The sequence below is a fragment of the Rhinolophus ferrumequinum genome, chromosome 10 (assembly GCF_004115265.2).
Source record: "Rhinolophus ferrumequinum isolate MPI-CBG mRhiFer1 chromosome 10, mRhiFer1_v1.p, whole genome shotgun sequence".
NCBI classification, from domain to species: domain Eukaryota; kingdom Metazoa; phylum Chordata; class Mammalia; order Chiroptera; family Rhinolophidae; genus Rhinolophus; species Rhinolophus ferrumequinum.
This window is the reverse complement of record NC_046293.1, coordinates 10,338,947-10,366,377: the sequence shown is the minus strand read 5'-3', so window position 1 is coordinate 10,366,377 and position 27,431 is coordinate 10,338,947. Positions and strand designations below refer to the sequence as shown.

At 54.3% G+C, this 27,431-nt stretch overlaps 1 protein-coding gene across 3 annotated transcripts in view; it reads right to left on the bottom strand.

Annotated features, from left to right (window-relative positions):
* MYH9 (myosin heavy chain 9) overlaps positions 1-27,431 on the bottom strand; it is an 89,760-nt gene that overhangs the window by 8,927 nt on the left and 53,402 nt on the right. For all 3 annotated transcript variants that reach the window (XM_033118732.1, XM_033118729.1, XM_033118730.1), the window contains exons 6-30: positions 26,915-27,007; positions 26,322-26,385; positions 25,651-25,749; positions 25,094-25,237; positions 24,219-24,314; positions 23,255-23,373; positions 21,691-21,843; positions 20,510-20,683; positions 18,987-19,160; positions 16,786-16,900; positions 14,511-14,704; positions 14,027-14,148; positions 13,081-13,150; positions 11,125-11,285; positions 10,258-10,366; positions 9,096-9,227; positions 8,462-8,668; positions 7,820-7,957; positions 6,665-6,788; positions 4,651-4,822; positions 3,622-3,834; positions 3,081-3,225; positions 1,615-1,821; positions 1,284-1,388; positions 873-1,025 (exon numbers count right to left, since the gene is read on the bottom strand). In XM_033118732.1, the coding sequence (XP_032974623.1) occupies positions 873-1,025; positions 1,284-1,388; positions 1,615-1,821; positions 3,081-3,225; positions 3,622-3,834; positions 4,651-4,822; positions 6,665-6,788; positions 7,820-7,957; positions 8,462-8,668; positions 9,096-9,227; positions 10,258-10,366; positions 11,125-11,285; positions 13,081-13,150; positions 14,027-14,148; positions 14,511-14,704; positions 16,786-16,900; positions 18,987-19,160; positions 20,510-20,683; positions 21,691-21,843; positions 23,255-23,373; positions 24,219-24,314; positions 25,094-25,237; positions 25,651-25,749; positions 26,322-26,385; positions 26,915-27,007 (3,483 nt within the window). The remainder of the gene's footprint in view (positions 1-872; positions 1,026-1,283; positions 1,389-1,614; positions 1,822-3,080; positions 3,226-3,621; positions 3,835-4,650; positions 4,823-6,664; positions 6,789-7,819; positions 7,958-8,461; positions 8,669-9,095; positions 9,228-10,257; positions 10,367-11,124; positions 11,286-13,080; positions 13,151-14,026; positions 14,149-14,510; positions 14,705-16,785; positions 16,901-18,986; positions 19,161-20,509; positions 20,684-21,690; positions 21,844-23,254; positions 23,374-24,218; positions 24,315-25,093; positions 25,238-25,650; positions 25,750-26,321; positions 26,386-26,914; positions 27,008-27,431) is intronic.

Genomic DNA, 27,431 nt, shown 5'->3' with positions numbered 1-27,431 from the left:
CATCGTGCCCTACACCAGGCTCTCGTTTACAAAGACCGAGGCCCAGAGGGGGGAGTATCCTCGTCACCTGGTCCCAGGCAGCAGAGCCAGTGCCCTCTGGGAAATTGCCTGCTGGAGGCAGGACCACAGGGTCCATCTCACAGCCCCTCCTGCCACCACACGCATACGCTGCCGACTCTGGCCCAGACCACGGAGCAAACCCAGCCCGTCCTGACTTGGGGCAGACCCTCTGGCCCGGGGCATTTAAGTCCCAAGACAGAAGCCAGAACAGAGCTCTTGATCTATTTTTGGCCATGATCCAGTGACAGTCTAGAGCAGACCATGGACTCCTTCTCATAATAACCTTCTGATATGACAAGACAAAACATATAGGACTGCCAGGAAAGCCGGTATAGGAAAATTGTCAAGTATTTTTTAAAGCTGTGGATCAGAAACCCAGGTGCTTCTTTACTAGCACATCACATAGCAGCCTCCTAACAACATTCCCAAAGCCCTGCCGTGGCTGGGACATGGTGACCGGTGGTTTCTAGTGAACAAGGCCATAAGTAACCGCAACTGCCAAGGCTCGTTGCCGCCATTCATAAGGAAGGACATGCTAGGTGTCAGCTAGACACTGGTGAAAAGAAAGATGTTCTGTCTCCTCCCTCCAAGTTCATGGATCCCTGAATTCCACCTGGGGACTCGGGGATAAGAGCCCTGGGCTGGAGAGTACAGGAGACCTCCCCCAGCTCTGAGGCAGGCCACTCAGTGGGCAGGGCTATGCCTCCGGTATCTGTGTCTGGGAGGGGCCCGCCCCAGCCAACAGAATCCAACCAGTTTCCCGGAGCCATTGGGAAGCGCGGGGGGGTCTCGTGGGGGAGCCAACACCGAACCTGGGCTTGGAGGGTGGCTATCTGCTTCTCCAGGTTCCGTTTGGCCTCCTCTTCCTCCTCCAGCTGCTCCTTGAAAGAGTTCTTCTCGTCTTCCATCTGCTTCAGCTTGGTGCTCAGGCTCAGTTTCTGCCGGTTCTCCTCCTGCAGCAGCTCCTACACCAAGGACGAGAGGGGTACAAGGCTCAGGAGTGTGGCGTCAGAGCCTCATGATCCCCATACCCTTGGCAGGAGGGAGCCACTGGTAAAGACCTGGTGGTGAGCCAGCAGGACTGAGACCCCGTGGATGCAGGGGAGGACGGGACATCAGAGCTCTGGGACCGAAAACCCAGAAGTCTGGCAGCTGATACTGTGTGGACACAGAGTCCTCCCTCCCAGGAGAGGTCCAGCAGCAGGAACACCCGCTGCCCTTACCTGTGTGTCCTGCAGCTGGGACTCCAGTGTGGAGAAGTCCTTGGTGAGCTTGCTGGACTTGCTGTCAGACTGGGTGAGAAGACCTGTCACGTTGTCCAGCTCGACCTGCACAGGGACGGGAGGGACAAAAGCCCACAAGCTCGACCATGACTGCTCCGGCGCCACCTCGGCGCTTTTAGGCAAAGCTGGACCCGAGTCACAGGCTGAACCCAGCAGGCTTGCTGCGGAACTAGTGAAGCAAGAGAGCAGGAGCCCTGAAGATGTGGGCCAAGACTGAAGAAGAGCTGCGAAGGGACCGCTGCCCAGGCCCGGGTCGCGAGGGAGGCCTCACCTGCAGCTTGGTGACCTTGTCGGCCAGCTCCGTGCGCACTCGCTCTCCCTCGGTGAACTTCACCTGCAACTCCTGCAGCTGGGCCTCCACTTTCTTCCGCTTGTGCTCTGAGTCCCCTTTGCCCTGCAGCAGGGCCTTCACCTCGTTGGCCAGCTCCCCTCGCTCATTCTCCAGGGTCTGCTTAGCCTTCTCAAGGTTGGCTTTTACCTGGTAGGGACGGAAGCAAAGGTGTGAAAAGGGGCCCCTGTGCCCTGACGTGAGGCTGGTTGTTCTAATATTCCTGGAAGAACCACTGGGTCCAGATCCAGAAACTGTTGTCTCTGCAGCAAAACAATGTTGGGCACGTTCAGGGGACAAGGTGCCAGCAAGAGCCCTGGCCTGATCTGTCCTCATCACCCAACGGGTATGTGACACCCAGCACGTGTCCTCACCTCTGAGGACCCCAGCTTCCCTACCTCTCACACAACCCCGGCCCAGCCTCCCTCATGGGTACAGGGAACGTTCAAGTGCCCAACGTCATTGCCGATGTTTGATTCTAGTGCTAATATTCTTGGATGAGGAAAATTGTAATTATTGTTAGACACCCAGTAAAGCCTCTTTGAAATGTGATATTCAAAAGTACTAACATAATGCTCTTCCAAAAGAGTAAAGTGGAGTTTACGGAACAAAGGGGACGGCCCCATTCTAGTCTGCACCAAGATGCCCCCAGGTCATGGGCAAGGTAAACCAGAACCCGCGTGAATGCAAAGGCATGTTGGGTAAAAACAGCTAAAGGATAAAGAAAGGCTTCATCCTGTGCAGAACCAGGTGGAAGTTTAAGGAAGACAGGTGGGCAAAAATATTTTATAGGTTGCCACACGGAAGAGCCTTTGACCACTCTGGGCTGCCGCCAAGAGTGGCTGTGAGCTGGGAGCCACAAGAGGCAGGACGTTTAGGAAGTGCCCGGGCACCAGCTGCCTGGCAGAGAAACCAGCTGGGGGGACTAATATCCCCAGGGTTTCCCAGGAAGACTCCAGCTGACCACTTGTTGGGGATGTTCTAGAGGACCCAGCCTTCCGAAAGGGGACCCTCAGGCCCTCTGAAACTCAGTTTCAGGGTCACTCCAATTCCTTGAAGCTTTCTGGCCTGGCAGGTTGTTGAATAGAATAATACGTATACGTGAACTTACTGAGCCCTTACTATCTAAGTGCTTTACATGTCATCAACTCCAATTCTCACATAAACATGTAAGACAGACCTAGCATTAACCTCCTTTACAGATGGGGAAACTGAGGCACAGAGGTTTGTACTTGCCCAAGTCGCACGGCTGCTAAGGGCTGGAGCTGGACTCTGACCCAGGCAGCCCGGTGCTGGAGCCGCTCAGCTCCACGGGACTGGCAGCTGGTCTCCAGGAGGGACCCTCTCCTGAAAGCAGCACGGCCCCCACCTACAGTCACGGAGCCCATTTCTGGGGGAAGCCCACGCACCCGCTTTGTCTGCTCCAGCTGCTCAGCCAGCTCCTCCACAGCCTGTGAGTGCTTCTGCCTCATCTCCTGGATCTGGGCCTCGTGGGTCTTAGCCTCATCCTCGAGGGTCTTCTTCAGGATGTTCACTTCTTGTTCACGTTTGGACCTGGAGAGAAACACCCTCAGAATGGAGGCCAGGGACCCTGGAGTGATGCTCCCCTGGGGCTCGTCCCTGCCTGCAGAGACACTGGCCGCCCAGGCAGTTTTTCTGCCTGTGAGCCTCCCTCCCCAGCTATCCATCCTGTAGCCCAGGTCGAAGACCCTCCTTTGGAGAGGCTTCTGTACCCTTACACCCTGAAAGCCCATCCTGTCTCACCCACACCAGGTTTTTCAATAGGTCTTCTACTCAGTAGAGAGAAGATGCTGAGGACCCTTCCGCTTCCATGCCTTCTGGTATGTGATAATAAGGCCACGGTGGGCGTGCAGACACCACGGACCCACCCTTTCCAGGCTATAGCCTCCTTTTCCCTGTCTGACTCAGCCAGTTGGCCCCGCGGCACACCTGAGCTCCTGCTGGGCAGCTGTGGAATCCAGGGTGTCCTCCAACTCTGTTTTCAGAGCCTCCAGCTCTTCCCCGAGGTCCCGCTTCTGCTTCTCAGCTTTATTCCGAGAAGCACGCTCAGACTCCAGGTCTTCCTGGAGTTCAGAGATCTGAGATTCCAGCTCGCGGATCTTCTTTAGGGCCATGTTCTTCTGGGTGGCTTCTTCCTCCACTCTGTCAAAGAAACCAACAACATCAGGACGAGGCCATCTCATCTTCAAGGAACAGAGTTCGCATTAAAGCTTTTAGAGAGGTGCAGCCAAAGCCACTTCTGGTAGTCACAGCCACGGCCCCTAGGAGCTTCACTCAGCAAATATAACGTCTGAGGCGTACAGATTTAAGGGCAATAGCACTTTGACAATTGGCAGACCTCATACAGGAATCATTTCACTTTCCAAATTAAAATTCAGTGCTTTAAACATAAAAAGGAGCACAAATGTTAAACAAACAAAAAGGAAATAAAGTGCTACAGTCCATGAGACTGCAACAAAATAAAAATACAAATGTGCCACAGATTTGTGGTGATAATGTGTCAATCAGTTCCTCAGTTGTAACGAATGTATCACTCTGGTGCACATGCTCATAGTGGGGGAGGCTGGGGGCGCTGGAGGGGAGGTTTATTGGAATTCCTCATACTCTGCTCAGTTTTGCTGTGAACCTAAAACGGCTCTAAAAAATAAAGTCTAGTAAAAAAAAAAGAAGAGAAAGAAAGAAAAGAAAAGGCATGCCAGTGGCCAATAAAGTAAAAAAGGAAAAGAAAGGGTTTTTATGGTTGGGTAATATTGGGGATGACTTTTTGGGGATTACAAACAAATGACAAAGCCTTAGACTGTGCTTTTAATGGGCAGGAAATGTTTTGCTGTGAAATGGCTTCTAAGGCAACAGCAGAGTGAAGGCTCACAGCTCACTGATGCACCGAGAACCACGGCAGGAAGTGTCAGGAAATGCTGGCACTGGCCACCTGTCGGCAGGCTGATGCTTGGACCTCACCTGGCCAGGGCAGCCTGGAGCTCCTCCTCCTTCTTGGCCAGCTGCATCTTGAGCTCGGCGATCTGAGCCTGGAGCTCAGCGATCTGGTCATTGAGGTCCGTGGAGTCTCCCTCCAGCTTCCGGCGGGTCTTCTCCAGCTCCTGACGCTGCTTCTCCTCTCTCCGGAGGCGTTCTGGGAAGGACGGACGGGGAGAAGCCAAAAGAGCCTCAGGGGTCAGACTTTGCTGTCTTTGGTTTTCATTCTTACACAAATACCGTGTATTTATTCTAAAACATGTGACGTTTAAAGACTCTCAATACAGACACTCGCACCAACTCCTGGATGAAGGAAAAGAACATCACCTACCAGTGAGCTACCTGGTTCCTGTCTCTCCACCTGCTGACCTTCCCATCAGGGGAACCACTTTCCTGAAGTTTGTGTTTATAATTCCCTCGTTTTCCTTGAAGGCTACACTATCTGTATCCCTAAAAAACATGTCTAGTTTTGTGTGAATATGAACTTATACGCAGTCGGTAATTTGGGGTCAGGGTCCAGTGGGCTGTACAATTCCTGTTATGACGTCCCTTAGGTCATCTCCTTACCCTTTCTGTGCCTCACCCGAATCACAAGGTTCAAAGACAACCTACTTCCTTAGGTGGTGGCGAGCCTCACATGAGTTAGTATCTGAAAGCACTCAGACCAGTGCCTGGCCCACAGCACGCGCTCAGTAAGGGTTAGTGCCTTTCATTCCTGGTCTTGCCTTTGTCACTCAATATGATCTTGAGATTTAACAAGTGTCACTGCAATTGATCGCTTTGGACTTCTGTCTGGCATTCCACTGTGTGAATAGTGGATTTATCTTCTACTCTGTAACTGACGGGTATTTTGGTTGTGTTCATTGTGTCCCATCACGAACCAGGCTGCCGTAAGAGTTCTTGCCCACGACTCCCACTAGAGATGGGATGAGAGCACTGGGTCGTAGGCACACAAAGCTTCAACCTCAGCAGGCGAAGCCAGATCGTTTTCCGAAGTCGTCTGCCAGCATACACTCCGACCAGCAGAGAGAGTGTGTGTGTGTGTGTGTGTGTGTGTGTGTGTGGTGTGTGTGTGTGTGTGAGAGAGAGAATGTGTGTGTGTGTCTGTGTGTGTGTGTGTGTGTTCTGATTGTTCTATATCTCTGTTAATCCTTGCTAGTGTCAAAATTCATGTGTGCCAGTCCAGTGGGCGTGCCACTGCTAGACCTCTTGGGTGATAGAGTCTTTCAGGTGAGAGAACAAGTCTGTGGGAGGAGATCTCTATCAGGACCTCCATTCCCCTTGATGACCTGACTCACCTCATCCCACACAAATGTGAGGGGCCCAGCGGGGCCATGAAACCAATCTGGGAAAATCTCCCTGGCAGTCAGCCTGCATCATTTCAGCCCAACATCCACTGGGCATCAACAAGTGCCCTGGACACACCAGGGTCCCCGCGTCTCCACAGAGGGGGCAGTGATTTCTGGCAGGAGCTCAGAGCTCTGGGAATTCCCCTACTCCCACTTGGTCCACTCCTCTCAAGGGGCAGGAGCGAGGGGTCCACAGACAACCACACACCTGTCTGTCTACCCTGCCCTCACCATCACCGATCCCCAGGGCACAGGGAGATGAAGACACGATCTGTCACCATGCCCCAAGTCAAGCAATGACCTCTCACAATATCAGTCTAGAATTTTCCAGTATGCACCGTGTATCAACATGCATTATACAGTGTAGTCCTCACAAATGCTCTTTCACTGTGTCCCCGCAGAGATAAAAGAAAAGCCAGAGCCATTCTCTGAACACTCTTCACTTGGGGGAACCTCCCCAACCTCACCGCGGCCCAGAGCCCCATAGGGACCAGGTGCTGAACCCGAGGTCTGAGGCGGTAGCTGGCTGCTGCAGACCCCAAGCCTCGCTCATGCAGAGCAAGCATGAAACCAGCCTGGTGCTCCCTCTCCTGACAGCGAGACCCAGGCTGGCCCTGCAGTGGACGCCTCGGCTCCCATCACCCTCTTACCCTCCAGGTCGGTGATCATGGCCTCGTGTTTGTTCTTGAGCTTGGCAAGGCTCTTTGATTTCTCCTCCTCTTCCGTGAGGTTGGTGGTAAACTCAGCTATTCTGTCTTCCAACAGCTTCTTCTCCTGGGGGTGAGGAGAGGTGGTCAGAGCTTAGGTCAGCTGAGCAGACGCTTCAGCTCTCTTCAAAGTATGAGTTCCCCAGAAATCAGGATTGGAGGGGCAAGGCCTTAAATACTTGATTCAGTAGGACTTCGTGGGTCAAAGGAGTCCCTTTGGAAGGTCACTAGCTCCCCTGAGATAGCTGGATAAACTTCCCTGTTGTATAAATGTAGGTACGCAAGCCCCCTGGACCTGTTACCCCTCTGGACTCAGGTAAGAAAGGCTTCCAGGTAGCGGCTAGTGTTGGTGAGGGAATTCAGGCACGAAGGCACCACCTTCTCCACGCCCCGTCTCGCCCACCCAGTGGGCTGTGACCTCTTCATGCCCCTGAAGTGCCCTAGGCTGCTCTCCTCACTGACTGCATTGTGTGGCCACCACTAGAGTCCTAATCGCAGTAGGGACCCCCCTCCAACAACAGCGACCACATAGCATCCATAATAAATACGCGCCGTCACTCAGCGTGAGCGGCTCCCTCCCTGAGTTAGTTTCCGGACAGACATCCTGCCACTTCAACCCCCAACACCCTACCCTCGGGGGATCAAGGACGGTGTTCTGACCCTGCCCTTCCTCGTCCTTGAACACGACTCCCAGCTTTCATCTGCTCACTTAGCTGACAGGGAGCCAACCTGGTTCTCAGAAGAGAGTCACCACCTTGGAGACAGCTGAAGGAGAGGCGTCTCTACCTTAACACCAAGCCACCAAGATGCCCAAATCCGAGCGGTGACTGATACGTGATGGTTCAGCTCTACCAAGTCTCAGGTCTCAGAAGCTTGTGAAGAGCTTTACTCAGGAGAAATATCAAACCTTTCCCTCGGGCCCCACTCAGTTATGAGAAACATCCCCTCACATACGACGACCCCGGAACCCCGAGGCCACGAGACACCCAGGAAGAAGATACCACTCGGGGGCAGAAGCCACAGGGCTGCAGTAAGGAGACGTGGGAAGACGCACGGCCTGCTCTGCACAGCCCACATCTCTCACGCCGAAGGCCTCACCTTGGCCAGTTTGCAGTTCTGGTCTTCCATGATGATTTGGTCTTCTTCCAGCTTCTTCAGTTTGGCCTCGGTGGTCACCTTCTCCAGCTGCAGCTTCTGGCGGGCGCTCTCCTCCTCCTCCAGCTGCTCCTCTAGCTCCTACCACCAAGATGGAGAGACCGTGAGGAGCGCAGGCCCAACCAGCGTGGCGGCGTGGCCGAGAAATGGCCCAACGCCTATTCATGGGGTCCCACATTTAAAACGGGGGTGTGTGGACAAGAACCCTGGTCCAATCATGTAGTCGCTTGTTCTGAGGTACTTCCTTTGGCAAACTTCCCGCCAGCAATGACGTGGACAGAGGGCACAGCTGACTGTCCCTGCTCCTCAGGCCGGCTGGAGCAGGACCGAGGGAGGGACAGTAAGCTGGCCTCGGTGCTCACCTGGGCAGAGCGCATGGAGGTCTGACACACACGTGTGAGAAGCAACCGCCCCACAGAGAGCACCCCGAGGCTGCCCCAGTGGGCAGGGATGAAGAGCGCACCTCCCATGGCGCTTCCCTGGCTGTGTTCTCTCCAGCTCCGGCCCCTCATCGCACCCCGTCCCTGCACCCTGTGTCTGGCGTCCAGCCCTGCCCTGTTCTCCAGAGGGGAGGGAGGGGGTTACCTGGATGTTCTGCTGCATCTTCTTCTTCTCTGCCTGCAGGTGCTGGCAGCGCTCCTCCTCCTCTTCTACCCTGGCCTCAAGGTCATGGCAAATCTCTTCCAGTTCCTGCTTCTTGGCGGTCAAGCGGGCCCGGAGCTCCTCGGCCTCGGCACACAGTTCTGTTTCCGCCTGGAGCTGCTCCTGCAGCTGCAACTTCTCTGCCATGAGCTGCAAAGAACATGTGGAAAATGCAATCTCCTTGCAACCTGCTCAAGCCACTCCAGGACAGACGTTCTCTAGCTCCGGCTTCCGGAGGGAGAGGACCAGCCTGACGAGAGCAGTTTCCATCTCAAGAGTGTGTCAGCTCCAGAAGGCACTTTCTAACCATCACGTCCTTTGTCCTTTACCACTTTTGCATGAGCTGTACACCAAGAACCCTAGGAAACAGGCTCAGAGAGGCCTTGAACCCAACAAGATGAGTTTCCCATCCCATCGGGAGTTCTCCCTACATCACACAACCTGAATGAAGTCTACAGAGAAATTAATCATTTTTCTACAGTAAAATAGCTCCAACTCCAAACGTGCCTCGCCTACAAGGGGCCAGCAGGTGGCAGCACTGGAGCAGCCGCACTACTTGGGCGGAGTCCACACACACCTGGGACTGGAGCGTCTCCATCTCGGTGAGCCTGTTCTCGGCAGCCAGCTGCTTCTCCCGGACTTTCACCAACTCCTCCTCCTTCGCCATCATCTCCTCCTCCTGCCGGCTCACCTGCAGCAGCGGCTTCACCTAGGACAGGAGATGGAGACAGAGACATTCGGCTGAAAGTGTGTCCCAGTCAACAGTCATAAAGCTGTCCCCTCACCTGTGGAAGCGCGAGTTCATGGATGAGGGGTAACTAGGCACGCTGTGGGGTGCAAACGGGTACAATCTTTCTGAAAATCAATTTGATGCCATATGCCACAGGTTTCTGACCCTCTATATCTGCATGCGTGTTCATGACAGCATTGTTTATTATAGAGAAAAATTAGGACTCAGAAAAAGACCCATCACTGGGAAAGTAGCCAGATAAATTATGAAACGTTTCTAGGAAACAGTATGCTTTTTTCTTAATGATACTCATGAAGAATTTTAAATAGAAAATGCAAAATACAAGACTGTTTATACAAGTCAGAGCTCAGCTATGTATGAATGTATATAGTTTACATAGCAGAGACTTACAGGAAGTTAAAAAAGAAGACAGCGGGAATAAATATTGAAACAGCTATTCAATATTGATGTTGGCTCGGGGTTGAAGAGATTATGGGGGAATTTTTATTTTCTCCTTTATGCTTTTGGTTAAGCCTAACTTTTCACAATTACCACAAACTATTATAGACAAAAGCAGACAACTTCAATAACAAAGGGGTTCTTTTAAGCTAGGAAGGACCTGTCTAGTTGTGTGCAAGGATTCTGACTGGCTCTCCATGGTGGCCCAGGGGTGGGGGGTAGCAGCGTCCCATGACACGTGAGAAGTAGCAGGCAAGGCCTTTACATCTTGGAAGCTGCCGTTTGAGCCATTCTAGCCCAGCCCAACAGCAGGCCATGGATGGCCATACACAGCGGACAAAAGCCATGGCTCACGTGCCTCTCGACCCCATAGGGCAGGACAATCCCGGGCTCACGCTGCTGGGACCAGGGGAGGAGGCAACGTGCCCCGCCCAGGGGGCATGAGTCCTGCATGGAGGCCAGCGTGAGGCCTGCTCGTGCTCTGTGCCACGACAGAAGCTGGCAGAGCTGCAGCCGGGCTATGGCGAGGGAGGGCCCTTCCAGCACCCACCTTGGTGAAGAGTCGCCACCACTGCCAGTTGCGCAGCTTGAGGTAGGCGGCGCAGTTCCTCTGCAGGACCTTCATGGCTGTCAGCTGCTGCTGCCGCTTGGCAAAGGCCCTGCGAAGAGGGACACGGTCAGCACTCAGGCCAGGGGACGGCAGACCTCGAACCCGTCAGTCCTGCCCTCATTCCCCGAAGCTTTTCTGGAGAGACAACCCCTGCCTGGGGCCCCTCAAGACACAGGTGTAGGGAAAGAAGCTGGCCTTGGGGTTGAGTCCCATGGGTGACCTGGCAGAGGGTGATAAGGACCAAGATCACCAGACAACCCTCCTTCACTGAGGAGCACTTGAGCTCAGGGGCTGAAAGCCCCTTGTGCACTAAGTACAGATGCGAGTCAGGCGTGATCGCTGGTCATTCAATCGATCTCCCGGCTTCAGCTTCCCACCCTCAGGCCACCCCCAGAGCTCGAGCACAGTCACAGGGGCTCCGAGGACTGAGGTGCAGCTGCCACACCCACTCTCCTGCAGCAGGTGAGCCCCTGACTACCAAAGAAGCTGCTCCTTGGAACTTGGGGTACTCTGGGGACTGCCAGGCTCCCCACACAAGGGACACAGCAAGGAATACCAGTGCACAGGAGCTTTCAGGGCAGGCAAATCCAAGCGCAGTCACCTGTGCACGTGGTCACTTTAAACATCAAGCAGAAATCCAGGAAGCAGGAGGGCAGGGAGCCATATGGGCTTCCCTCGGGCAGACACCTGACTGGCATTAGGGCGACCGAGGCCACAGCTTCCTAAGTGCCCTTCTGCACCAGCAGAGCTCAGGAGGCCCTGAGTGCGGGCCAGGCTGGGTGGAGGCTGGCGACTCCAGGAACTCACTTTCTGGCCAGGTAGCCCCTGCAGCAGGCCTGGAACCCGATGATGACGTCAGTGATCTTCAGGTCCCGCTCCTCCTCCAAGTGGGCCAGCACGCCAGCCCGGAAGAAGACCTTGCTCTGGCCGATGCGGTACAGGTTGCTGTCGAGCTCCAAAGCTTTGATCTAGACAGGGGAGAGCAGGCCGTTTGTCGTGTGCCACCCCGCAGCCCGCAACCAACACCAAGAGCCTGCCTTAGCCAGGGTAGCAGCTGAGAGACAGGCTCAGTCCTGGAGCTACTGCTTCTCTGCTGGGCAGACTGTCTCCCGGGGCTCTGGGGGGTGGTGCTGGGAAGAGGGGCAGACGGGTTCCAGCACGAGGCAGGGTGACAAGTCAGAATCGAGGAAAAACACAGGACCTCAGGATTAAAGGGAACTCAAAGGTCCTCCTCTTTCTTCCGCCTCCCGCCTCTGCACTCTGTAGTCATGCGCTTCAAACACCCAGGCCACCACCCTCCAACCAAAGGTAGCTAAGCGTCATCATCGTCGTCACTGAGAGTAGCACGCACTCCAGAACAGGCCAGGCCCAGGATCAAACACTAATTAGGTGATCCCGGGCCTTAACCTCTATGAGCCCACGTTTCTTCGGTTATAAAATGGGAATGCTTTAACTGAAAAACGTTAACAAAGCAAATAATAATATAGTAGAGGTCTGGGAACGCAACGGGAGAATGCAGGAAGTGCCGAGCATAGGCTCAAGCAGCAATGAGCACTGAGTACAGTTCAGCCGCCATTGTGAGAAATTTCAGAACAATAACGAGGCCCTCTTGTGGAGCCCACGGGGAAGGGTCTGTCAGCCTGGGAGAGAAGGGATTTAGGACAAGCTCCGAAAAGGTGGAGCCTTGACTTGGATAAGTGGAATCTAGGGACCCTTGGAGACCATAAATGGCTCTGGCAGTCCTGGATGAGGCCCCGGGAGGAGAAGTGAAAACCAGGAGAGGTGAAGCCAACGTGGCATCTCCCCTCCCTGCACAATGAGCCCCAGGACGCGTCCCATCTTCCATGCACAGTGGGGAGAGAAGGGGAACTGCCTGTGTCTTAAGGAGGGACACCCTTCACTGGCCAGCAACCAACCAAGTCTCCTAGAGAAAGTGTGGCCCAAACACCAGTGGGAGGCATGCTCCCCACCCCCGTCCACCACGCCTTCTTTCCCATCAGCTAGTGAGCATCAGAGAGCAGGGACCTGAGTGTGTCTTCTCCCTCCGTTTTCCTGGCCTCATTCTCCCTATCACTTAATTCAGTGCTTTGCACACAGTAGGTGTTGAATTTTTCTTCCCTTTTCTCTTTCCTCCCACCAACCTCCCACCCCCCAGCCTATCGTCTCCCCCATCTTCTTTGGAAAGAATGCGGGGAAAAGCAAAAGCAGTGGCTGCTAACGCTGGACCCCTCAGAAAGAGGACTCAGAAAATGACAGGGCAGAATACAGCCCCAGCTTGGCGGCTGAGCTACCGCGGGGTCTTTGTTCATTCAGCAGAGTTCAGCGTGCTCACTGCCAGTGCGCACTGCTCCAGGGGAGGAGGAAGAGCGAGAGGAAAGGCCCGTAAGTGTGGACCCTGGCGGCTTCAGGCCAGTCGCGGTGCTCTGGCCTTGCTGCCCTGGCTGCGAGCTGCCCTACCAACCACACTGAGCGTGAATATTGGGAACGTGAGCAAGACAGTAGGAGAGTGTGCCCCAAAAGGAAGGAACTGTCTCACGTCAGAGCTCTGCCACACCGCAGCTCTCGTCTCCACACCACCCTAGTCCCACGCGCCACCCTTCACTATCTGAGGGCCAAGGGGGCTGCCACTCAGGACACCTGGCAGAATCAGAACCGAAGCAGTGGATGGCCAACAGGGCACGGGCGTCAGCTGACGCACAGGGCACCCATCCAGTGGGTGCGCACCAGCCAAAGGTCCTCCCACACAGAGGGAGCTCAACTCACCATGAGCACACACGCCTGCTTCCCATCCATGAAGCCCTTAGGGATGGAATTTGGTGTCAGGATCTCATATCTGAGGGAAAAAAGGGAAGCTGGGTCAATTCACCCCTTGCTTCAATTCCACATGGCCCGGAATGTACTTGAGAAAGGACCATCCCTACAGTGCAGCAGACGTGGGATTCCTTTCACAAAGTCTAAGGAAATCACACACTCAGCATATCTCAACCTGCTCTTTTCTTAGGCTGAATGACACAAGGAAGGCTTGGTGTTTTCCAGAAAGCAAATAGAAACTCACACTGGACTACTGCACTCACTCAGGGCTGAGCTTTAAGTTGGGCTTTCTCACTGCTACCTGCCCAGAATCAGCGTCTGTAACCCCCGAGGGCCACTCTTCCCCAAGGTAACGCAGGTAACTGTTATGTTGATAAACGGGATGGTCCAAGAAATAGAGGCTGAGTCATGATGGCAACTGACACTAAACAGTCCTTAGGCAAATAGGAGCGTCACTAATCTTCCTCTCTGTACACATGGCAAAGAGCTGCAGTGCTCACCATGGTAGTAAAAGTTCAATTGAAGCTTATAGCAAATAAACCATGTGGAAAGTATCGTGAAGTAATGAAAACACCACAGGGTGGGGCAGGGCTGCAGTGTTCTGTGACTTCCATTTCCGGAAAGCGCCTCCAATACCCAAGTCTCTGGCTGATCTTCGGGGAGTTTCTTTTCACAGCTCCTCTAACTATGGCAGGCGGCCCCAGGCCCCGCGCTCACTAGGCGTGAAAGTCAACAAGATGACTTTCGCTTCAGTAACAAAAGGGGGGAATCCCATCTCACGTAGTGGGTGGAGCATGGAAGGAACGTGTGTGGAGCTGGTCAGATGTCCGCTGGCCATGGCTGAGGTCCCTCGCCGGAGGACCCTGTGCCGGGACAGGCGGGCTGAGGCCCTGCTCACCTCTGGCGGAACTCCTGGAAGACCACCCGGTTGGGGAAGCCCTGACGGCAGATGCGAATGCCCTCGAGGACCCCATTACACCGCAGCTGGTCCAGCACCAGGTGGGGATCCAGTTTGCCAGCCTGAAGGAGAAAACACACGTGTGTGGTCTTGCTTCTGTGCCTAGAAATTCTGTGAGAAAGGCTGGGTGGGTCCCTTTGGACTCAACAGGGCAAAAGCTCCCGGCACTCGCTGCAGCCCATAGGCTGCAGGTGTAACATAAGTTACACCTGCAGGTTCTGGGAGAGGCCACGAGACAGTGTAACCAAGTGGCAACGCGGGCTACCAATGCAGCCTCTCCCGGGAGTGCCTGCAGCCGGCCTGCAGAGGCACGGCACTGAGGGCGCTCTGGGTGCTGTGGGGGAGGAACCGCGGCGGCCGGGACAGACAAGGGCCGAACGCCGCACGCGTGCCCTGCCCATGTCCAGCGCCCAAGTGGACGCACCTTCTTCTCGTGGTTGGGGATGATGCAGCGAACGAAGTTGGGGTTGGTGTTCCTGAGCGTGGCCATGAGCTTGGCCAGCTGCTCCTTGTAGAGCTGCCCCACGGTGCGGAACATGCCCTTCCGCGTCTTGAAGGCCCCGGGCAGCGCCGTGTCCGACATGCCGGCCACCTGGTCCAGGCCAATGATGCGGTCCACTGCGGACACCAGGGAAGAGCATGTGAATACCCAGCTCTCCCGGCGGGGGCGGCAGGACAGGAAAGAGACAGACATCTGGACAGAGAAAGACGTGCGACGGAGCAGCAGGACCCTTTCTGCTTAGAGTCCACACCGTCATCTCCAGATGCTGGTGGAGGGCCACTTGACCTTGAGAGCAGGAAGCAGGAAGGGGAAAGGCTGCAAAGCCGCTAAGGCAGGTGTCCCGGGGAGCGGTCCTTGGGCTACGTTCACATCACCTATCTTCAGCGCACTTTGCAAGCTCCTATTCCCAAAGAGACACAGAGAAGCTACTAATAGATTTTGGAACAGTGAGCCTAGCTAGTCCACCAGCCTGGCTCTGAGGAGGTGGTAAAACTTCTCTTACAGAATCTTGTGGTTCTATGGTCACCGTTAAAAGAAAACCTCGTATCCTGCGTTCACACTGTCCTTCACCTGAGAGCGTGGGGCTAGGAGTCAGAAGGCCAGAGCGCGAAAGCTACTCTGCCATCGTGTCCAGGACTGATGAGCCCCTCTCCTGAGATGCCCCAGGCAGAGCTCTAAGCCAGGGACCCAGAGCAGCACGTGGTGGTGTCAGAGTGTTCAAAAGAACCACTAACCAACCGTGACTATTTCAGGGTCCAAGGACCCCTCACGCCCTGTGTCTCACTTTGTCTCCTTGCTCACAGGTCTTTATCATCTAAACCAACCTTCCAAGGAAGTCGCCCTCGTCAGCGCAGCTCACACCCAGAGCAATAAAATGAACTGCTTCCTCCAAGGCAAAAACAAAAAAAACAAAGCCAAAGCAGCCAGTGATTTAAGGTCAGTTTTAAGTGGGAGCCGACACTGAATTTGAAGACTTCCACTGCTGGATGTTAAGACTAAGAACTCTGTTGACAGTCTGTTTCCTACTCCTTTGTGGCCTGATCTCGATTACTTATTTGAAAACAGCAAAAAGGACAGATGTTTAAGACAGGAGCTGGGAGTGAGGATGGACCCGATGAACCGATGAAAACGGGGCGTTTCTGACCTTCTGCACCCAGGGCCCATTTACTGGCCACCAAAGGTTTCTGGGAGTGGGGAGGTGGCCTGTGAAGACCAGTCCGCTTGCCGGGAGGAAGGTCAAATGTGCCCCATAACAACTCGTTGTTTGTGTGAGCCTGTCCTGGCCCCTGGAGGCCCGGCCCCCAACGAGCAGGCGCTTGCTGAACGAACACACAAATGCCATGTTAGCTTTCAGGTGTGCAAGCCCACGGCGTCATGCTAGCACGTAAACCTCATGCAGAGACACCCACAGCCACTGAAGCAGTAAGACGCCGCCTTTAGCAAGTGGAGCTCTGAAGAGAATGTGGGTTTTCAAACAAATGTTTTCCTTTTAAGGTCTATAACATGAAGTCCCCAAATACCCAAACACAGCCCGACTTCCCTAGTTTTCTACAGGAGGGCTGCGATGGGCCGACGGGGAGGTGCTTGCCCACAAGCCAGGGGCAGACCAGGGAAGGGGCAGGCAGGCAGGAAGGGCCAGCGGTAAGAAAAACTCAGCAGAAGCATTTGTCGCACAGCCCTGGATGCACCACACACAAGGGACGCCACCCAGGTGGCCAGTCACCTGGTTCTAGGTGGAGAATGGGAAAGCGTTGATAGAAATAGGCTCTCTGAGTGCTCTGCATCTCTGCAACAGAGAGGTTAAAGCAAAACCCAGGCAGAGAGGAGGAGAAAGTGACAGAAACTGAAAAAGCCACCACCAGCCTACCAAGGAGAGGTGGGAGTGCAGCGGTATGGGGATGGGAACCTGCACGGCCAGCCTTCGGGCTGCCTGTGACTTCCCACGTGTGGAAAGCGCTGTGGCTCGTCTGTGGCCAACAAAGCCAGAGAAGCTCTGGCTACACGGCACGCTCAAGGACACTCAAGGCAGCCTAACCCCTTCGGGATGAGGAGACAGTCGTGGGAGCTACAGCAGATGGAAATCCCCCAGCCTGTGTCAGGTGGAGACAGGCCCCTTGTTTTGTGGCCTGGTGCTGAAAAGTGGGGAGAGGCCCAGCCACAGCCACAGGGAGACCAGGGCGGAGGGCAAAGGGCGTACCATCCTTCCACAGCTCTGAGACGAACTTGTCCGAGGACTGGTGCAGAAGCGTGGCGATGTTGTCATTCAGGGGATCCATGTTTTTCATCAGCCACTCGTCGGCTTTGTAATCCACCTGCAAGAGCCAGAATCCCAAATCTCAGGCTGCGCTGGGGACATAAGTGCTCACAGCCTCTCGGAGGACAAACTGATCCCACAGGCGGAGAAGTTAAAAAACACAAACACCCCAAGACCCAGGTTTCCATCCCTAAGAAGGAAATGACGAGTGACGGGCAATGGAGTGGCAAAATGATGTCCTCTGTGATGTGACGTCGACAGCAAAACATTTAAAACAGTGCAAATGCCCAGCAAACAGGGGACTACGAAAATTACGGGCCAGCTACACAACAGAACGCTGATGTTTTTTCGGTAATATGAACGTAAAGGAAAAATCCTAGAAAGACATACACCAAAACGTGATTAATATTTCTTTCTAATAACAGGACAAGTAATTTTTGATCTGTCTTTTCAGGATGCCTGTTTTCTCTAGTAAGCATGTATTATTCTCATCTTTTTAAAAACACGTTCTTACTAATACGAGTACCACGTAGCATTTTTATTGCGAAGACCCCAGAACAATACAAACGGAGCGGCAGGCGCCCTGGCCTCCATCTAACGTTCACCACGCCCCAGAGGTAACTGCTGTTCTCTGGCCAGTGGTCCTCACGAGCCCTGCTATCAATGACAACATACATGCCATCGGCTTTTTTTCCTAGAAGCAGAGTTACCTCCTGGGAGACGACAGAGCCCCAGAGCTGGTATCCTGGCCACTGGGGCACAGCCAGGATGCTTGTCCTTTCAGCTGCTGCAGCACAGCCCCGGTGTGGATACGCACAGCCACTTCATCGTCCAGACCCCCCCCCACCTGGGCTTCAGGTATGCCGTCTTTTGTGTTACAAACAGCACTGCAGCAAAAGCCCTCTCGTGAGGTCTCTGTGCACGTGCGTCTCTAACGCAGGTAGAAGTGGAGACGCAGGCTCAGAGAGCATCACTTTAGGTAACGATAGAAAACAGGGTTTTTCCGTTTGTTTTTTTAATGGGTAGTTTATAATCAAGAGTTGCTTCAGGAGCATTAGGAACCAGAGGAGCGCAGTTGGAGGCCGGGCAGTGTGGGGCCACGTGCAGGAGCAGCAGGCGCAGATCACGTGTGGCTCGGCAACAGTGCTGTGAAAGCTCCTGGCTCTGCCCGAGGACGGAGCTCAGCCCGGCTGATCACACGTTCATGTCGTAATCAATTATGTTAGATACCTCATGCAAGGAGAACAGCTTGCTGAGAAAACCAGCTTTTGTCTAAGCATGGACCTCTCCAGACTCAGGCTGCGCCTGCTCAGTTAGGTGTAAGCCCCAGTACCAAGCAAACTGAAAGGCGTGTGCCAGGTAGGTGTGAGGGGGCTCTGCTCTTTCATGGTTGGGCAGCCTCGGCACTAACAAAGCTGTTACCTACGACGGTGGCTCTCAAGCAGTGGTGCCACCCCACCCCTACCGCCCACCACGAGAGCTCTTTGGCCATATCTAGAGACATGTCTGGCTGTCACACTAGGGACGGTGCTACTGACCACGAGTGGGTAGAAGCCAGGACGCTGCTGAACATCCCTCAGTGCATAGGACAGTCCCCGACAATCAAGACCGGTGGGCCCATGACGTCGTAGTGCGGGGGTGGCCAGGCCCTGCCTAGAGCACTGGCCTATGCCCAGCACTGGGCGCTGAAAGCTAACTGAACACATGTAATCTTGTACAGGGTGGTCACCCCCATTGTTCTACATGAGGCAATTAAGGCTCAGCGAGGTTAAGTAACTAGCCCAAATTCACACAGTGGCAGAGCTGTAATTCACACTCCAGAGCCCGTGCCTTTAACACACACCTCACTTCTGTACCTGGAAAATGAACCTAATAATAATACAAACAACATTCTACCTGTCTGAGTACCTAACAGGATTGCTGCAAGCTTCTAATGAAATGGACTGTGTGATGCCGCTTTGCAAGGAGGGAGAGTTGTGTGAATGCTGCCGACGGCCCCCTGGCACCTTCTCAGATGAGCCCCCTGAGCAGAAACACTTCGCCTCTATCCCCGGCCCTGGGGCTGCCTGGCTCGTGGTCTTCCAATCGCCTGCACCTCTCCTAAGAAGGTGCAGCTGGCACCTTCCTGTGTGTGCTCTCCTCACCTTGCCAGCATAGTGCATGATGCAGAAATCCGCTTTGTCCTTCAGCTGCTTGGGCTTCTGGAACTTGGGGTGCGTGCCCTGCTCCTGCACCACCTTCTCCACAAAGCTCTTGTCGGTGGCTTTGGGGAACCAGCACTCCTCATCCAGCAGGGCCAGGATGCCAGGGGGGCCTGCCTGGAGGAAGCACAGCATCCGACAGGTGAGTGTGACCCGGGAACCCCACTTGCGCCCTCACAAAGCCAAAGCCTGGCTTGCAGAACCCCCCGAATCTCACCAGAAGGTGGGTGGCACTTCCCCCACCACCACCAAAAACATAAAGCACTCAATTTAAGATTCTAGTTAAAAAGAAACTTCTGGGGTCTAGGCTGTGGCCAACACACCTTAACCCAATGATCCGTCACGTACTTCTCCAACGTTAGTGCTCTGAGATCACCTGCTGGGCTGGATGGGCCATGTAGACCCCCCCAACCCACGTGCCCTCAACAAGCGCCCTGCCCCTTGAATCACTCTGTGACACCACCCCACACGCACTGTCTGCACAGCTATGTGGTGAGACGTGACACTTAGGACAAGCCCCTCAAGGAAAAGAGGGCGGCAGGTTCCCCAGAGCCTTCCGCATACTGAGTTTATAAGACAAGAAAGCAGACTCAGACGTCATGGAGACTGGTTGACAAGACTCAAAGCCATATGGGTTCTTGTTCGTTGTAAACCTCAACTGATTAAATCAAACTCATCACAAAAGTAAACTGTTTCATGTTAGTATCATGGATACTTCAACACCGCCCCCCGACCCTGAGCAATACTTTAAAAATGCACAAACTTCTTCCTGGGCCTTCTGATCAAGTAGCATTTCAGTGTCACTCCTGTGTACACATTCTCAAACAGCCCAGGATTCTGGGAAAATGTGAGTTCAGTGCATTTAACTCTAATCAAGAAGTAACCCAAAAAGAGAAACAGCTCGGATTCCAAGAGAGCACAGCCCCCTAAACCTACAGCGCAAACAGGTGACCCAAATGGCACCTGGCAAGAGCTTTCAATACGAACGGATGGAAAAAGGGAAGGGCTTTCTAGCTACCACCATCCACCACCAGCTTCTGTGGGCCAGAAGCCCAGGTGCTGTGCTGGTCCTAAGGGAGGGCGGATTGTACTTCAGCACGTGCCCCAGGAACAGCGTTCAACACCCCGGGTCCTCCACACAATCCCACGCTACAGCGAGAGCCTGTGAGGTTTGGATCTCACTACACAAAAGCATGCCTGTTTCTTCAGGACAAAGAAAGGCTTGTTGAGCCCACCCCTCAGGTAGACGCTGGGTACTATTCGGGGACTGCAGACCGGATACCCACAGGTGCCAGCCACAGCCCCACCTGGTCAGCAGCTGCCGGAGGCTCCCAGGCACCAGATCTAAGCCCCAGGACTTATCTCTCCAGGTGGCACCGACAGGGGAGGAGCTAGACACCCACAAGCACCATGGAGCGGGAAGTGAGGAGAAGGCCCCCGGAAGGGAGAGCAGAACTGGCTCTTACTGGCTTCTCAATGAGGTCGATGCAGGGCTGCAGGTCCAGGCCAAAGTCGATGAAGTTCCACTCGATGCCCTCGCGCTGGTACTCCTCTTGCTCCAGGATGAACATGGTGTGGTTGAAGAGCTGCTGTAGCTTCTCGTTGGTGTAGTTGATGCAGAGCTGCTCAAAGGAGTTCAGCTACAAGGAGAGTGAACAACGTCAGGGAGATGCCCGAGGCCACACCCAGCACCCTGAGGAAGGAGTGGGACCCAGATTCAGGAAGGACCTCCTGGGGCACCTGGATGCTGCCGCCCCCCCACCCCGGGTTCCCTCCTGGGGAACCTGGAGAGGGCACTGGGATGGTTAGGGGCCTCCCCTTATCACACCAGCAGCAGGGTACTTTCTGGGCCCATGGACCTCTTTAGCAGCCAGTAAAGCCCTTCTCAGAATAATGTTTTAAAATGAATAAAACAGATTACAAAGGAAAGATGTTGAACTGTAACAGCAAAATACTGAGACAGAGTGATACATTGTGCTTCTTTATTAACAAGCACGAGCTATGGACTTAGTAACTTGCAAAATTTTGAACTAAAGATGAGCATAAATGATGTCACAACATCTCTGCCACAACTCCAACATGATATGAAAACCTCTGATTTCTACTGGGGACACATCACAAGCACCACTAGTGCAACTGTGGTTTGCATTGTTTGCTCAATTCACAATAGAAAAAAAAAAAAAAACATGAATTCAATGAGGCAAGTGAAAAAATAATTTTGCCCGCACCCAAGTTCATGGTTCCCCTGGAAATCTACCATGGACCTCCCTGCACCCCCAGGTTAGGAACCACTGATTTACCATAATGGTCAGTGTTTCCTACGAGAGCTCAAAGTCTTTATGACACCTTGGCCCAACCCTCAGTACATCTTTGCTGGAAGAATAAATCCACAGAAAGCACCTGCACATGACGCCACCCAGAACACCATCTAACCAAGTCCATTCTCTCCAGCATTTCTGGTTGGCAATGGGCCCACTTGTTTAAGCTTAAAATACGCCCAGCGGATGTCTCCTGTCTCCGTGCAGGGAAGGAGGTGGACAGCTCGAGTTGCTGTGGGACCACCGGAAAGCATTCACGACAAGGAACAGGCAGCCCAGGGGCTGCGGAGGTGGCGAGGGGGACGTGAGGGCAGGAGGGAGACGCTCACATCAAAGATCTCAAAGCCGGCGATGTCCAGGATCCCGATGAACGAGGCCCCCTGCCGCTTGGTCTTGTCCAGAGCCTTGTTGATGCGAAGCACCAGCCAGCGGAACATGCGCTCGTACGTGGCCTTGGCCAAAGCCTCAATGGCGAAGTCGGCCTGCGGGGAGGGACCCAGAGGGCGCAGTGTCAGATACAAGGAGCCCTTCAACCGGTACCCTTTGCTGGTAATGTCCCTGGGGGGCCCTGCCCCAGAGAAACAGCCCTAAAGCTGGAAAAAAAGCTTCGTGCACGGATACGTTCACTGCGATGTTATTTAAGGTTATTTATTTATGTTATTTATGAAAAGCTGAAACCTAAAGAGCCAACAATTCGGGCATAGTAGACATAGACAGACATTTGCAAAGACCTTTTTAAAATAAATGGAGACCTAGTGCAGTATCTACAGAAGAAATAACAAGACGCCTGAGATTTGCTTCAAGTAATGCAGTGAGGGGGTGGGGGTAGATAAGGTTAACAACGGGAGCCGAGAACGGCCGTGAGTTAGTCACCCTGGGAGCTGCCTGTGTGATGAGCCCGTGACGCTCACTACACCAGCCTCTCTCCTTTTTTTGCAAATGTTCAACAGGTTCCATAATAAAAAGCCAGGGTGACACCAAAGTTTAAAAAAAAGAAAGAAAAGCCTGTGCAGGAAATAAAAGGCTGCCCAATAGTTGTCCCTGGGTTAGGAGAACGTATGGCAATTTTCTTCCCTTCTCTGGACTTCTCTGTATTTTCCAAATCTTAAGTGTTGAGTGCAGCATTTTCATAAGGAAAAAAGAAAGGTTCTTTAACTATTAGGGAAATGAACAGTTGGTAATAATTATGCATGCTGTCTTTCAAAAACAGTGTTCTTGGCTTTGGTGGGATGGCCCTGCAGAGAATCACCTGCGGGATGTCAGCAAAGCAGCACGAGGAAAGGAGGACGGCACCCTCTGGAATTAGGACTGATCAACCTGAACTTCAAAGTACTTTTGAGAGACCTTTGAGTAGCACCTTAAAAACGCCCATCGCCACGAGAGAAATTAGAAACCGAGAGGAACAGTGGCCAACAGCCAGGAGGGACCTCAGCTACCGGGGGAGGCGGGCACATTTGCGCAGCACAGCTGAGGGAAAGGCTCCTGCTCATCTCTCACCACGGGCAGCAAGACAGCAGGTGGTGGAGACACAGCCGCTTGGCATGGGCCTCGAGGATGGCAGGTGCCGCCGCCACCCTGGCACAGGACGAGCCGTGCTATAGAAACACAAGTTCTCTCTTTAGACCAGACAGGACGGGGCCTAGACCTTGCCAACCAATCAGTCTAAACATCAACTCGATGCCAAGAGGCCCAATGCAGCCTAAAGAGGCCCCACCTAGGGATGGCCCTTTCTGGGTGAGTGGCCTTGGCCTTGTTACGGAACTTCTCAGGGTCAGCTTCACGTTCTTAATGAGGTAAACACCACATTGCTCTCCGAGCTGCTGTGAGGACTGAATGAGGGAAGCCACGGGACAGTGCCCAACACCGTGATGGCCCGTCAGAGGGCACGCGTACCTGTTCCTTAGTCTGTGCCTTCTGGACATAATCCCGTCCCACCTTGATGCGCGGGGTGAGGATTCCTCTGGTGAAATCGGTCACGTTGATACCCAACAGGTGGGACACCTTTTGGGCAGCTAATATTTTTCAAACAGTAAGGAAGGAAGGAATAAAAAGTTTTAATTAAACCTAAGAGAACAAGTTTCTCTGCTCAACCTGGGAAGGGAGAAGAAATGTGTGCTGACAACTGAGCAATCATTACCAGGACAACTGACTCAGAAACTTCCTGCACAGGGCGGATACCCAGCTCACCCCTTCGACCCAACGGCCATGTGCAGGCCAGGGGCAAGGCAGAGAGGGACATGTCCTAAGGGGCCCAGCACTGCTTCCCCGCACAGTCCTGGCTACATCCGCCCGAGTGCAAGTGGGTCCTACCCATAGGTAGGACCGAAAGGAGGCGGCCCCACCTGGCGCCAGTGCGAGGGGACGGAACAGCACACGTCCCACAGAAGTATCTTTTAATCCACACACCCACCCGTAAAGTTTTTTGAAAAGCCATGAAGAAGGGCACATTACAGCTGATCACTTCCATGGAGTCATATGCAGCGAGCCAGAGGAACAGCCGTGGCCGAGGCACATGCGGTGACAGTGTTTCAGGGCCCTACTGTGCTCACAGGTAAGGTGTGCACTGACTGGGCTGGAGCGACAGCAGAAATCATTGTCTGACTAACAGACGATGGTCTGGTCTCAGGAATGAATGAAGGAAGGAAACCTGGTCCCTCTGATCACAGCTTTTCTAACTCATTCTGCTGCTCGCTCTATGAAGAAGCTCGTGTGTGTTTCACAGAAGGTACCGAGTGACAGCCAGTCAGAAACAACACAACACTAGAGAGTACAGCCGGGGACTCCTACCAGACGTTCACCCAAGCCCGTCCCGACCCCGGCACCTGCCCCGTCCTTCAGGCGGGGACCACGGGGTTACCTGTGTTGTCGGGCATGGAGGCCTGGTCGGTGTTACGCTCCTTCTTGAAAGCAATGTTGCCGAGCTGAAGAACTCCGGAGATGACCCGCAGCAGGCCTTGGGGTGCAAGCAAAGGTGGCTCAGAACAGGCAGGGGAGACGAAGCCCTGAGCGGGGCCTCGGTCTAGTTCACGTGGAGGGCCCCCCACCTCCCTGCCGGGAGGCTCTGTCCCCAGGCCTCCGGCAGACCTTGGCTCGGGCAGCCCTATGCTCAGATACGGGCTCCGTTAATACTCCCAACACTTCTAACACCGGTCGGAGGACGTGCCTCTAGCCCAGGCACAGCCTTGTTTGATAGTTTTCCCGCAACACTGCCACACAACGTCCATTTACGTATTGTCTGTGGCCCAGCAAAGGCAACTCCAACCCGAATGTACTCTCCCCAACTTTCTAAGACAAAGCCTCAAGGCCCCTTCATTCTCCATCTAGGGAAATGGGAAGACACAGGCAGGTTCCACACGTTATTGAATCAGGCCTCGCTGCGGCGAAGACCCCAGCCCCAGCCCCTTCCACACTCTGCCAAGACAGGGCAGGATATTCCACTGTCAGCAGACGGCAGGTGCTGCAGCCGTGGGCCCCGGCCCTGGACAGTAGACACCTGTCCTTCCTTCCCCTCTGCCCAAACGCCTGTGGTACCACAGGGAACAACTAACCCTGAAACTCCAGCCTGGGGTACTGTCTCCCACACACTCAAGGCCTTCCTCCCGGCCCCAGGGCTCCCCAAGAGTCAGAGCCAGCAGGAAGCTCCCCCAGGCCTGTCGGCTGCTGTGGTGCCCCAGGGGCACCATGCCCAGCCTCCCGCGTCCCCCCTCAGCCACAGGAGGGCCAGCCCTGTACCTATTTGCTCGTCCTCTGGGATACTCATGATCCTCATGGCCTCCATGGTCTCCTGGAACAAGTCCTTGTCCTGCTGCCCGGGGATGGTGACGTGCCCATTGGACAGGAAGCGGTATTTGTTGTACGGCTCCAGCAGGAGGTCAGCTGTAAGGGCGGAGGGCAAGGGCGAGTCAGCGCCGTGCTGAACCCTGAGGTTCTAGTTAACATTGAAACACTGGACGTTTGGGGGGCTGGGCGGCACCCCTGAGCCCAGGATACCCCAGGAGCTGCAGAGTAGCCAGGAACGCTGACTTCCTCAGCATGCAAGACTGACACGCGTGGAGCCCCAGGGGCCATGATTCACAGCTGCCCATGCGACCTGCCCTGGCTTTTCTCGGGGGCGCTCAGAAACAAAAGGCCAAGTCCTTAGGATGGCCCAGAGAACAGACCTCATCCTGGCTTCTCCTCCCCCACCCAAGGCTGGTGTTTTAGTTTCCCAACTGGAACGTGAAGCCCGATGGCAGTGGGCACCTCTGTGCCCGGCAGCCCCTGGGTCAGACAGTGGGCCCAGGACTCACTTTTCAGGTGCTCTCCAGCCCCGGACAGAAGATAGTAGAAGATGTGGAAGGTCCGCTCATCCTTGGCTTGGCGGATAGCACGAGATTTCTCCAAAAGATCTTTGCAAACATTGAGGAGTTGTGCAAACTGGAGGGAAGGCAACCCCTCCACTTTCCTCTATGCCCATGAAAAGCAACTGAACTTCACCAGGCACAAAGAACGGCACAAAATGGCTAAATAAAATAAGAGCAAACTCTCTTGGCTCCAGGGGTGTATGTAGCTTGTCCAAAGAGCAGCTCTCACTCTTGGAAGCCTTGTCTATTCCAAGGGCCCCCTTCTCATGAGCCAGTGGAGATCAGAAGACTCCCACCAGCAATGGCAATAAGGCCAGCGTAGAAGAGAAATAAATTAGCACCCATCCCAACTCCACCCCTCTGGGAACCACACTGGGTAACCTTCAATAGTTCCATCCCATTCTAGGCTGAACTTTATCCTGCCAATCAAGAAAAACCTAGCTCTGAGTTGGGTTTTCAATGAGCATCTCCTGGTACTTTTCTGATGCCACAGATGAGGTGTCATAACAGGCCCACAAAGGGGAAGCCGCCGGAATCAGGAAGCCGCTGCTTCTCCATCAAGGTCACTCCCTCCCCTCCAGACCAACAACTCGTATTACAATTAACCAGAAGGATACAAGTCTCAATATTGGCTCCCACGATGTAGCCATTGACATCAAAGTTGATGCGAATAAATTTGCCCTAAAGAAAGACAATGAAGAGATGAGATGCCCCATCCTCCAGTCCTTTTCTCCTGGAGGGAGAAAACAAGCGACTGTGTTCATGTGTCTGGCAGCCAGGGGCCCCGCAACCCACAGCGCACAGGTACTCAGGGCTCAGAAGTGCCACACTGCTTTAAGCCGGGAACCAGGACAAGGCCCAGGGATGCCCAAACTCCTCTGAACAGGGGAAGAAGTGATCCCCACTGCCTGATCTGGCCCTGGGGTACTATAGCTCTAACTTGCTACTGGCTACGAGAGGACAATCAAGGAGACCAGCTGGGGCTCCCCACTCCCTTGCTGGCTTTTTGCCACCTTGAATAAGCTACTTATGCAGGTGCCCACCTACTGTGGTACGACCCAGACTGCTCCACGCAGCAGGCCCAGGAAGCACCAAGCCTGACCCTTCCTCACTTTGAAAGAGAGAGGACCCAGCTGGAAGGCAACATGCGCCGAAGCTCTGGGTAGGAGCCTCTGGCCCTCAAGCTGGGGCGTGGCCGGCCGCTACTCACGAATCTCGAGGAGTTGTCGTTCTTCACGGTCTTGGCATTCCCGAAGGCTTCCAGGATGGGGTTGGCCTGCAGCAGCTGCCGCTCCAGCTCCCCCTGGAAAGGAACCCAGAGGTGCAGTGAAGGCCAGGCAGCGGCTCAGGCTGCCAAACCTGCTCCTCCAGGCGGAGGGAACGGTGACAGAGCCGTGTCTACACGATGGACATGCCTGGAACGGAGGCTTCCGATGGCCTCGGCCTGGTCCCTGTGTCACTCACGAGCGACCTTTCGGCCCAGCCTCCAGAGACCTTGACTGGTTTGAACTTACTTCCCTGGACTGACTGACCAGCAACCCTAGAAAGAGAAAGTGGGCAGCTCCCCCAACTCCAGGAACCTGCACAAAGGCTCAAATCCACCCCGAAGGACACGCTGGAGGGCAGCACGTGCACCCAGAAGAGAGGAGACACCACTCCGTCTCGGGACAGTCTCCATCCCAGGTACACTGGCCTCCCTCTGCCCTCCTTGCCTCGAATCCCTGCCC